This window comes from Melanotaenia boesemani, chromosome 6 (assembly GCF_017639745.1).
Source record: "Melanotaenia boesemani isolate fMelBoe1 chromosome 6, fMelBoe1.pri, whole genome shotgun sequence".
Lineage (NCBI taxonomy): Eukaryota > Metazoa > Chordata > Actinopteri > Atheriniformes > Melanotaeniidae > Melanotaenia > Melanotaenia boesemani.
The window spans coordinates 5662337-5674905 of NC_055687.1; the positions used below are offsets into that span (position 1 = coordinate 5662337).

Below are 12569 nucleotides of genomic sequence, written 5' to 3' on the forward strand. Positions count from 1 at the left end.
TAAGGAATAACAAAGCCGGACTCAGGGCTGCAGAAAGAAAGTGGCGCAAATCAAAAGAGCACACTGACTTGTCTGAATACCAGCAAAAACTTGAAATTTTCACATCCAGCCTAAAGGCTGCCAAGACAGCTTTTTTTATCAGAACAAGATCCGCAATGTTCCCAACACACGACAACTGTTCATGCCGTTTAACTCTCTTCTATCTCCACCACCCGCTCCCCTCCTCCCCACTGTGTTGACTGCAGAAATGTTTGCTTCTTACTTCAATGAAAAGGTTGCTACCATCAATAACCAGTTCACTGAGCCTGACCATCTCAGCCTTACCAAACCAGCTAATGGTGCCTCACTCTGCTCTTTCCACTCTCTAAATGAGGACAAAGTCTCTAAACTTCTAGTCAACTCAAAACCCACGACCTGTCCTCTTGATCCTGTTCCCTCTGACATCCTGCAGAGCATTATACCTAAAATCAGATCTGCAGTAACCCATATTATCAACTCCTCTTAAATCCAGTGTCTTTCCCTATGCCACACTCAACCCTGCCCAGGTTGAAAACTACCGGCCGGTCTCACTGCTTCCATTCATGTCTAAACTACTAGAGCATGCCGTCTTCAGTCAGGTCTCACAGTTCCTCCAAGATAACAACCTGTTAGATCCATATGAATCCGGCTATAGGCAAGGCCACTCTACTGAAACTGCTCTCCTGTCAGTTACTGATTCCCTACGACTTGCCAGATCCACTGGTCAATCCTCAGTCCTTATTCTGCTGAACCTGTCTGCTGCCTTTGACACAGTCAACCATCATATACTGTTCTCAACACTCTGGGAGCTTGGCATCTCAGGATCTTAAAAATGTGACGTTCATGAACGAATCGATTCTTTAGAACGACTCTTTCAAATGAACGATGGGAACCGACTCACAGCTGTGAGCCATTCATTTGTGAGCCATTCTTTTTATATACAAATTTTTGACACTGCTTTCACGAAAACAAATCAAATCAAACTTTATTTATAAAGCGCTTTTCATGCCATAGGCAACACAAAGTTATTTACATGATTAAGAATAAATACACTCAATGAAATTTTTCACACTGTCACACACACACACTTATACACACACGCCAAGCCCAAGCCCAATCCCCCCCCACCCCTCTTCCAGGTAAAAATGACTGAATAAAAAAAAAATTAGTAAATAGGAAAATAAGAAGTAGTACAGTTGAGTAAAATGAAAATTAAATAAATAACATTTGTGACATCATAGAAGTCTGATGTCCAACACGCTCCATTCATGTGAAGCATCTAGGGGCAGAGAGTATTGTTTGGAAACAAATACTGTGAGTTATATCCAAAACATTTACTAGAATTTGCACTGACTGCTCAGGTTTATCTTTTTTATCTATATTTTTCCTATATTTTTTTAATCTTGTATAATAGATTTTCTGTAGGATAAATAATTTGATTGTTTGTCATTCTTATATATTGTGAAATTTTGTAATATATTGTGAGAACGAGCCAGTCTTTTGAATGGCTCTTTAAAAGGAACAGCTCCTCAAAATCCGGCTCACTTCAAAGAGCCATAAATCCCATCTCTACAGGATCTGTCCTCTCATGGTTTATGTCCTACCTCAGGAAGATCCTTTCAAGTGTCTTGACAAGGGGGAATCTCCTGATCACATAGGCTGACAACAGGGGTGCCTCAGGGCTCGGTGCTTGGCCCTCTTCTCTTTACTATACACCTTCTCACTGGGTGCAGTCATTAACTCTCATGGTTTCTCCTACCACTGCTATGCAGATGACACTCAGCTTTTCCTTTCGTTCCCACCTGACAACACAACCGTCTCAATGCGAGCATCAGCATGTCTTGCTGATATCTCCACATGGATGAAGAATCGCCACCTTCAGCTAAATCTGTCCAAGACTGAGCTTATTGTCTTTCCAGCCAATCCTTCCTTACCGCCACAGATAATCGTGCAGCTTGACTCCATCACGCTTTTGCCTACGTCTTCTACCAGGAATCTTGGTGTTGCTCGATCTTGCCGATTTGCTCTCTACAACATCAGGAGGACCAGACTCTACCTGACTGAACACAAGGCACAGCTCCTGGTCCAGGCTCTGGTCATTTCACGCATTGACTACTGCAACTCCTTACTGGCTGGCCTGCCTGCATGCTCAGTTAAACCTCTGCAAATGATCCAGAACGCAGCAGCACGCCTGGTCTTCAACCAACTCATGTCACTCCGCTGCTAATCGCTCTCCACTGGCTTTCAGTTGCAGCCCACATCTAATTCAAAGCTCTGCTTCTGGCTTACAAAACAATAACCCAAACAGCTCCGGTTTAGTAGAATCCCCCACAATGAGCACACGAGGGCCAGCATCAGCCGGCGGTAGTCTCCAGGTCGAGGTAGGGCGGCCTACCGCATCAGAGCGTGATGCGGCAGTCTCTGTGGTGGCGGGAGGACAGACTTCTGCCCCTGCAGCAGTGGAAGCAGGAAAAGAGGGGGAGGATCCAGCTCGAGCGGCGACGCACTCCTGGCCAAGACTCCCGGGGCGTGTCTCAGCATGTCTCTTCACCGTGGCTTTAAGGAGCTTTCAACGCCTCAAGGAGCTTTGGGATGACCGTCGGGTCCCGGTTGCCTTGGTCCAGACTGGCAATGCGCTTGGGACGGCAGACCACCTCAGACCAAGATGGCAGGTGTTTCGGCATGGAGCTGGAAAAAGGCCAGGGTGAGGTAGCAGGGTCCCAAGTCATTGTGTCCTGGAGAGCCGCTTTAAGTGAGGCTATGTGAATCGACTACTGGTGGGATACATCCATCAGGGAATTCAGCTGATTGTTTTTGGACTTCAGTTCCTCGGATAGCTTCCGGATGTCTTCTTTCAGGTTCGGACATGTTCTTGTCCCTGGGGTGCCTAGCCTTGGTGTTGGGTTGGCGTGGCCCACGATGGTTTTGCCTGGGGCGGTCGGGCCCCGTCGGGTTCCTGGGTGGGGCTTTGCTGGGGGGAAAGGGTGGCCCTTGGGCCTGTGGGGCGCCTGCCCTCCGTGCGGCCCACGCCGCAGCGCCCGGCGCCCGCTGGGCCTGCTCACCATCGCCCTGGGCTGCCCGGTGCCCCTGCCCCGTCGCGCCGGGGGTTCCGATCTGGGGACCCCTCTGCTCTGGTCCGGGTGGGCCGCTGCTCTGTCTGCTTTGGCTGTCCCGGGCTTGGTACTCTGTAGATCTGCTTGGCCTTTGGGGCCCCGGGCTACCCCCGTCCCCCGCTGATGCTTCGGGGTGCGGCGTGATCGCGGCCCTTTTGCGGGTACACATTTCCTCCCTGTTGCATGGCCACACATGCATATTAACACGTGCATGCTCACAAACGTGCTCGTCTCTCCATCCGCTTCTCACTAGATGTAGCTGATGTTTGTGTGTTGGTACGTTCATCTGCAGGTACGTTTGATGACTATTGTAATTTTTTATATTATCATCATTCTATCTTTCTTTCGGTATCATGTAGTACTGTGGTAGTTTATGTTGTTGTTTTTTTTTTTTTGTGATATGTTCTGGGCAGCATAGACAACTGTTATTTCCACATTTTAATCCTGTCCTTTTCTCCCTTTTTTTTTTTTTTTTTCCTCTCTCTCTCTCTTCCTCTATCTCCCTGTCAGGTTCGGCACTGACATATAAGACTAAAGAAAATAAGATTACAATAAAAATAATAAAAATATCAAGGGCAGCCATGTATATAACATGTCTCCCTTGGTAGAGCAAATCTGTCAAGCAAAATATGGCACACAGATCACCGTTCTGTATGTTAGGATGCTGGACAGGACAGGGTAAAAAAAAAAAAAAAAAGCTTACGGTTATAAATAGTGTGACTGTACAGTTCAGATTTTTAAAAGGCTTAAAACTGACTTAAAACAGCTAAAACCCAATAAAACCTGTAAAAATTAAGCAAAGTCGAGCAGAGCGTCTTGTACAGCGTCTGTCAGCAGAAGCGGCAGTTTTTGTAGCATTCCCACACAGATGAATCGCTTCGCAAACTGGAAACCATTTAAAAACGATGAGTATGGTGAAAACAATATTAAGGAGGCACTTCGGGGGCCCCATGAGCCTTGTATGGGGCTTGGGACTCCAGGCAAATGTCTGGTTTGCCTAATAGTACGGCCTGCCTCTGCCTCACCTGACCGCATGTCACTGACACAAACTTCTGTCACTTTTTTGCAGCGGCCTGCTCATCATGAAGCGAGAGGTTAGTTCAGGCTCCATGGAGAGGTTGATGATGATGGTTTTGGATTTGTTTAAAAGGTTCTGTATGATGTATGAAACAGTATAGTATCTGATAAAGAAAAAGCAGTCAACAATTGAACTTTACATAAAGAATGTTTTTTGTTTGTTTTTATTTAAAATGGAAATAAAATTGGTGGTTTAAGGAAAGAAAAAAACAGTAATAAAAGAATTGATACTAAAAAATTCAATAGAAAAATGAAGTATTATCAAATTATTTTATACAATAAAATATGCAATACTTGTATCTGTATACATTAAACTTGGGGATGTTCTATGATGCATGATTAACTCAACTTTATTTGTAAAGCACTCTTACACAACAACAGCTGAAAAAAAGCTGAACACAAAAAAAAAACAAAAAACATAAAAAAAAAAAACTAACTATAAAAACACACTAACAAGCAAATACAATTAAAGTAAAATACAAGTAAATAAAACCAGTAAAAATAACAAAAAGTGGTTAAACAATAACATAAAATGAACACATGTCAGGTGTCAGGCTGCAAGAATCAATCAGTTCATACAGCTCAGATTTTTCTAGCAATATGACGAGGCCTAGCAAGATAGGGACCACTGCAGCAACCACAGGCACATGCAGTAGTAGGCTACTCTGCTGTCAGACATCTGCTCTGCACATGAACACAGCATGTAGAGCGCGGCGAAGGGGGGGGATACTGATTATGAACAATAAACGCGATGCGATGTAACATTAAGCGCAGGCTATTAAAGTTGTCACTTTAGAAAACAGAAAGCAGAAACAATGTAGGCTATCCTATACACACTGTAATGCATTATCCACTGGTTGCAAGTTCAGATGAGCCTGCTAAATTATTTTCAGAAAAAGCGAAAGGCAACCATAGAGTTCTTGTCAGGTAACAGCATAAATGTCACAACGTTCATGCAGGATTCCTGAAGAATATACAGTATTTAAAGTCCAAGAGCCTGTGTTGAAAGGGAAGCAGGATGAATGCCAATAATCTGGGAACACTACATAGTGACGTTGGTCTCACGACCGTTCACTCCGATTGGCTCAACTAAGTCAGGCCACAGTTTTATCACGCTGTGACTCGCGAGAGCACATTTGTGACTTACAGCAGCAGATTCAGGAAGTTGTAATCGCTAAGTTGAAGTTGTAAAGCAAAATGAACACTTGAAAAAAATGTAATTACAAGTAAACTATGGAAGATAATTTGTCAGATGGACTATTTTTTCTCTGTAACTTCAAATTCAGTTCACGTGTGAGTTTTCTTTACAGCAGAAAATTTTGACATACAAGTTCAGATTTTTGATGCACAACTTCTCACATTGTATTATACAAGTTTTCACATCAAATCTACAAGTTTGTTCATTTTGGCACATTTTTACCTTCATAGAGACCTTTGTTCAAGTCTGTCTTGAATGAGTCTGGATTACATAAGGCTGAGCTGTGTTTGTGGAACCAGTTGAGATTCGATTAGAAAATGGAGCTAGTTTGAGTCAAACTTATTTGGGTGTCTCGTTTTCTATAGCTACTTTCATGGAATACCCCCATAAAGTTCTTCTCACCAACACATATCTACACTGTAAACACAGCTATGTTGTTTACAGATATGCAGCTAAATCCTGCAACTATATGCCTTCTATTTTGTGTGGACACGCATGTGTGCTTTTAAAGAGACAGGCCACCTGAATAATTCACCACAAGCCTCACAGGGAAATGGTCTTTGTCCTGTGTGGATTCTCATGTGTTGGTTTAAGCCCGTCTTTTGACTAAATCTTTGTCCACATTCATCACAGCAGAATGGTTTGTCTCCTGTGTGGATTCTCATGTGTTGGTCTAAGCTTGACTTGAGACTAAATCTTCGTCCACATTCATCACAGCTGAATGGTTTCTCTCCTGTGTGGATTCTTATATGTTTGGTTAAATCTGTCTTTCCACTAAATCTTTTTCCACATTCATCGCAGCGGAATGGTCTCTCTCCTGTGTGGATTCTCATGTGTTGGTTTAAGACAGTCTTTAGACTAAATCTTTTTCCACATTCAGCACAGCGGAATGGTTTGTCTCCTGTGTGGACTGTCATATGTTTCTTTAAGTCATCAGCTCGACGCAATGTATGTCCACATTCATCACAACTGAATGGTTTGTCTCCTGTGTGGATTCTCATGTGTTCGTTTAAGCTTGCCTTTCGACTAAACTTTTGTCCACATTCATCACAGCTGAATGGTTTCTCTCCTGTGTGGATTCTCATGTGTCTGTTTAAGTGTGTCTTTTGACTAAGCTTTTGTCCACATTCATCACAGCTGAAAGGTTTGTCTCTTGTGTGGATTCGCATGTGTTTGTTCAAGTTTGTCTTTTGACTAAAGCTATGTCCACATTCATTACAGCTGAATGATCTCTCTCCTGTGTGTATTCTCCTGTGTCTATGAAGATTTACTCTATGACTAAATATTTTACCACAAACATCACATTGAATTATTTTCTCTCCTGTTTGGACTCTTTTCTGCTCATTTTTATTTTGTGTCACTCTAAAGCAGCTCAAAGACCTTTTTGTTGAGTGTCTCTGGAGAGATCGTTGAGAGTTAAACTCTTCACCACATTCAGAGCAGCTGACGGAGGTTTTGGAAGTGTTACATTCCACATCATTGTTTACACCTGAACCATGTGCCATGTTGTCATTCCAGCTTTTATCTTCGTCTTTCATTTCAGGTCCAAAATGTGGCAAATGTTGTATCTCAGAAGAGCCTGAAGCCTTTATGTCATTGTGTTGCTGTAAATGACTGTTTGGGTCACTGGTTATTTCTGGTCCTCCACAGTCCTCTCCATCAGTTTCTGATTTAATCTGTTTATCTGGGTTGTTGGTTGGAGCCTCTACCTCTGTGTTACCTTCAGTTTGGGTTTGATGAAGGTGGGCTAAATATGACCAAGGCTGAAGTTCTTTTTCATCATCTTCACTCTTCACAGGAGCCATCATCATTGGAAGACTGGTGACACTCTCCACCAGCCAATTATCAGCTTTTCTCCGTTCTAATTGGGCCATAGTTCCTCTGGGTCCTGCTTGTCCAAACTCCAAGAAACCTCCTCTGTAGTCAGCAACAGCTGCTCTACATCTGCCTGGAACACTGAAATAAAAAGATAAAACTGTATTTCATGACCAAGTAGTACAAAGAATTCACACTTCATTCCCTCACAGCTTCATTATAGTCACACCTATAAATTGTCTGCATGCACAATAACTCTGTCAACAAGAAAAACAGTGGAATATGTGTGTGTGTGTGTGTATATATATATATATATATATATGTATATACACACAAACACACGCACACACATATATATGCACACATATATACACATCACACATATATGCACATACAAAGCAGCACCTTCAGTGACAGACTGCTTCACCCGCAGTGTGTGAAGGAGAGATACCTTCCTTCCTGCTGCTGTCAGTCTCTACAATCTGCACTGCTCTAAGTAACCACACAGCCACAACCAAAAACTAATAATGCACACAGACGTGCAATATCAGTACTGTTCAATAATGTAAATTCATTTTGTAAATATGCTTTTTTAATATAGACCTGTATATAGATATTTTTATGTAGAATTTTTATATAGTTTTTGTTCTGTATGGTTTTCGTTCTTATCTCTGTAATGCAGGGGTGCCCAGCTCCGGTCCTCAAGGTCCACAATCCTGTAGGTTTTTGATGTGTGCCTGCTCCAAAACCACCTGACTCACATTGAGGAGTCATTGTGCAAAACTTAATCGGCTGTTGGACCTATTTAATTTGAGTCAGGTGTGTTGAAGTAGGAAACATTGGAAAATCTGTAGGACAGCGACCCTCGAGGACCGACTTTGGGCACCCCTGATGTAATGCCATTTTTTGCACTGGTTTAACTTTTATCACCTTTACTGTTGTAGCACCGAAATTTAGGATAAAGGATTATCTTATCTTATATACACACACACATGTGCACATATACACTGCTCACAAAAATTAAAGGAGCACTTTAAAGAAACACATTAGATACATCAGATCTCAATATGAAGTTGGATATCTATACAAATAACGACAGGGCAATGTCTTAGGAACAAAAGGATGCCAAGTCTTTTAATGGAAATAAAAGTTTTCAGCCTACAGAGGGCTCAATTGTGTAGACACCCTAAAATCAGAGTGAAATGAAGATGTGGCAGGCTAGTCCATTTTTTCAAAAACTTAATTTCTGCAACTCAAAATGCTTTTCAGTATCTTGTGTGGCCCCCACGAGCTTGTATGCATGCTTGACAACGTCGCGGCATGCTCCTAATGAGACGACGGATGGTCTCTTGTGGCATTTCCTCCCAGATCTGTGTGAGGGCATCCCTGAGCTGTTGTACAGTCTGAGGAGCAACTTGGCGGCGCCTAATGGATCGAAACATAATGTCCTACACATGTTCTATTGGGTTTAAGTCAGGGGATCGTGAAGGCCATTCAATTGTTTCAATTCCTTCATCCTCCAGGTACTGCCTGCATACTCTTGCCACATGAGGCCGGGCATTGTCGTGCATTAGGAGGAAACCAGGACCTACTGCACCAGCGTAGGGTCTGACAATGGGTTGAAGGATTTCATCTCGATACCTTATGGCAGTCAGAGAACCATTTCCTAGGCAGTAGAGGTCTGTGCGTCCCTCCATGGATATGCCTCCCCAGACTATCACTGACCCACCACCAAACCTGTCATGTTGAACGACGTTGCAGGCAGCATAACGTTCTCCTTGTCTTCTCCAGACTCTTTCACGTCTATCACAGGTGCTCAGGGTGAACCTGCTCTCGTCTGTGAAAAGTACAGGGCGCCAGTGGCGGACTTGCCAATTCTGGTGTTCTTCAGCAAATGCCAGTCGAGCTCCACGGTGCTGGGCAGTGAGCACAGGGCCCACTACAGGACGTCGGCCCTCAGGCCACCTTCATGAAGTCTGTTCCTGATTGTTTGGGTAGAGACATGCACACCAGTGGCCCTCTGGAGGTCATTCTGTAGGGCACGAGCAGTGCTCAGCCTGTTCCACCTTGCTCAAAGGAGCAGGTATCGGTCTTGCTGATGGCTTGAGGACCTTCTACGGCCCTGTCCAGCTCTCCGAGAATAACCACCAGTCTCCTGAAATCTCCTCCATGTTCTGGAGATTGTGCTGGGAGACACATTAAACCTTCTTGCTGCAGCACGTGTGGATGTGCCATCCTGGAGAAGTTGGACAACCTGTGCAACTTCTTTAGGGTTAAGGAATCGCGTCATACTGCCAGTAGAGATAATTACTCAAGCCAAAACCAGCACGAGTGAAAAATCAGCCAAAAAAGATCAAGAGGGAGAAACTTGAAATGACCTCCACATGTAAAACCAGTCCTGTTTTGAGGGTTTTCTGATTGTTGCCACTGTGGTGCACCTGTTGTTAATTCCATGAACACCAATACAGCTGAAAGTGATTAACGATGCCCTCAGCTGCTTAACCAACCAGAAAATTATCAGACAGGTTTAACTGATTTCATGCCAGGCCCAATAAAAAAAGTGTTCCTTTAATTTTTGTGAGCAGTGTATATATACACACACACACACACATCATATATATATATATATATATATATATATATATATATATATATGCGTCAGGTGCTGGGGAACCAGAGCACACTGGACCACTACTGGAACAAGAAGGAAATGGACGAGAGGCGAGAACAAGGCTCTCTTGGAATGCTACTACTCCAGTAACCCTAGTCAGAGAGGTTACATGCAGAGAATGTGGGAAATATGAATTTTCAAAACCCACAATCAACACTCACTGCCAAACAACTAGTAGCTCAACGTTCCAACATCCACAGATGGCAACTGCTATCACAGCTGAAGATTGACGAGGTACAACACTAATGCTACGGCAAAGGGGGAGCCAGGACGCCAGGTCAGGGGGGAGTTAACAACATCCAGAGATAGGGTACGAAGCCCCAATAAGCACAATCACACTGAGCGAGGCAGCGACTGACCTAAGAGATAAGATCATGGCAAAAATGAACATCAGGCAACCCCAATGCCAATTACAGAGGCTGAGTGGAGCACCATCGGAAAGTCTCCTGGAAGATGTGAATTCATGCAGCCTTGAGAACGATTCCTACAATGACCATCACTGAAACCAATGAGCTGATCTACACCTCAGCAGCAGTGATCCTTGAGGTGCTTGGCTATCAACCAAAGTGCAACCATAAAGATACATATCCACCACAGAAGAGGAGGTTGGAGGCTAAAATCAAGACAGCTCGGAGAGAAGTGAGCCAACTATCAGAGCTCCAGAAAGGTGCAATGAAAAAACAGGTACCCAGGAGATACAGCCAGATGCCCATACCTGAAGCAAAAGAAACTGCCAAACAACGACTCCAAGCCTTGGCTACCTGCCTAAAGAGGTACACGAGAGAAACTGAAGCAAGGCAAATAAACTGGCTGTTCTCAACTCAACCAGCTAAAGTGTACTCTCAGTGGCAGGGTAATAACAGGGCAGACCCGCCAAGGTTGGAGACTGAACAATAGTGGAAAGGCATATGGGAGAAGGAGGCATCACACAACAGCGGTGCACAGTGGCTGATGGCTCTAAGAGCAGATCACATCAACCTCCCTGAACAAGAACCAGTAACCATCACAGTGGCAGACATTCAACAAAGAGTCTCAGGTGTGAAGAACTGGACAGCACCAGGTCCTGACATTGTTCACACCTACTGGCTGAAGAAGCTAACTGCACTCCATGAGCGCCTGGCAGCACAAATGACCCAGCTGCTAAAGGATGGGACCCACCCTGAATAGCTAACTGAAGGCCGGACAATCCTGATCCAGAAGGATCCCCTGAAGGGAACAGTTCCATCCAACTATCGACCAGTAACCTGTCTCCCCACCACATGGAAGCTCATGTCAGGCATCATAGCGGCTAAGATAAGCGGACACATGGATCAATACATGAGCACTGCACAGAAGGGCATTGGTAAAAATACCAGAGGAGCAAAACACCAGCTGCTGGTAGTTAGAACAGTCGCTCGGGACTGCAGAACCAGGAATACCAATCTGTGCACTGCCAGGATTGAATACAAGAAAGCCTATGACTCAATGCCACACACATGGATCATGGAATGCTTAGAGATGTATAACATCAACAGGACTCTAAGAGCCTTAATTGCAAACTCAATGCGGCAGTGGAAGATCACCCTTGACGCCAACTGCACCAAAGCAATAGAGGCCCAGATCTACTATACAAGACAAGACCCCAGGTATAGACTGTGCAAAGAGGTCCCTGAGACAATCCAGCACATAACTGCAGGGTGTAAGATGCTGGCAGGGAAAGCTAACAAGGAGTGTCATAACCAAGTGGCTGGTATAGTGTACAGGAACATCTGTGCGGAGTACAGACTAGAAGCCCCGAGGTGAAGGTGGGAAACACCTCCAAAGGTGGTAGAGAATAACCAAGCTAAGATCCTGTGGGACTTCCAGATCCAAACCGACAAAATGGTAATGGCAAACCAGCCGGACATTGTGGTGATGGACAAACAGCAGAGGAAAGCCGTTGTTCTTGACATTGCAATACCGAGCGATTGCAACATCAGGAAAAAGGAACATGAGAAACTGGAGAAATACCAAGGCCTGAAAGAAGAACTTGAGAAGGCCTGGAAAGTAAAGGCAACAGTGGTGCCCGTGGTCATCGGAGCACTCGGGGAAATAGACCCCAAATTGGAAGAGTGGCTACAGCAGATCCCAGGACAAACCTGAGACATCTTGGTCCAGAAGGGCGCAGTCCTAGGAACAGCAAAGATACTGCGCAGAACCCCCAAGCTCCCAGGCCTCTGGTAGAGGAACCAAGCTTGGATGGATGAGAGACCGCCCATGGAGGGCGAGGGGACAATTTATATATATACACAAATATACATACATACACGCAGATATATATTAGTGCTGGGCAACGATTAAAATTTTTAATGGCAATTAATCGCCTGACATGTTGCAATTAATCGTGATTAATCACATTATGCACAAAACGTCTTTTTCCTTTAAAAGAAGGCCTACAGTTATATAAAAAAATGCAGTATATTTTGGTTTACAAACACTAAATCAGGGGTCTCCAACCTGCGCCTCTGGAGCTGCAAGTGGCTCTCTGGACCTTCCACAATGCCTCTAAATATGTGGCTAAAATATTCTTTTAAATCTATCTTTCCCGTCATTAAGTCGGAAACCGGCTCTGGATGCTGTAGGGCTGTTGTGGACGACACGCCTCTGCAGCATCGCATTGACATTGGAGACAATTCCTCTGGACTGGCAGACTGGGGTG

At 44.2% G+C, this 12569-nt stretch overlaps 1 protein-coding gene across 1 annotated transcript in view; it reads right to left on the reverse strand.

Annotated features, from left to right (window-relative positions):
• LOC121641348 (gastrula zinc finger protein XlCGF8.2DB-like) overlaps window positions 1-12569 on the reverse strand; it is a 56290-nt gene that overhangs the window by 28301 nt on the left and 15420 nt on the right. The window contains exon 2 of the mRNA XM_041987435.1: window positions 6056-6307. Coding sequence (XP_041843369.1) covers window positions 6056-6307 — 252 coding nt within the window. The remainder of the gene's footprint in view (window positions 1-6055; window positions 6308-12569) is intronic.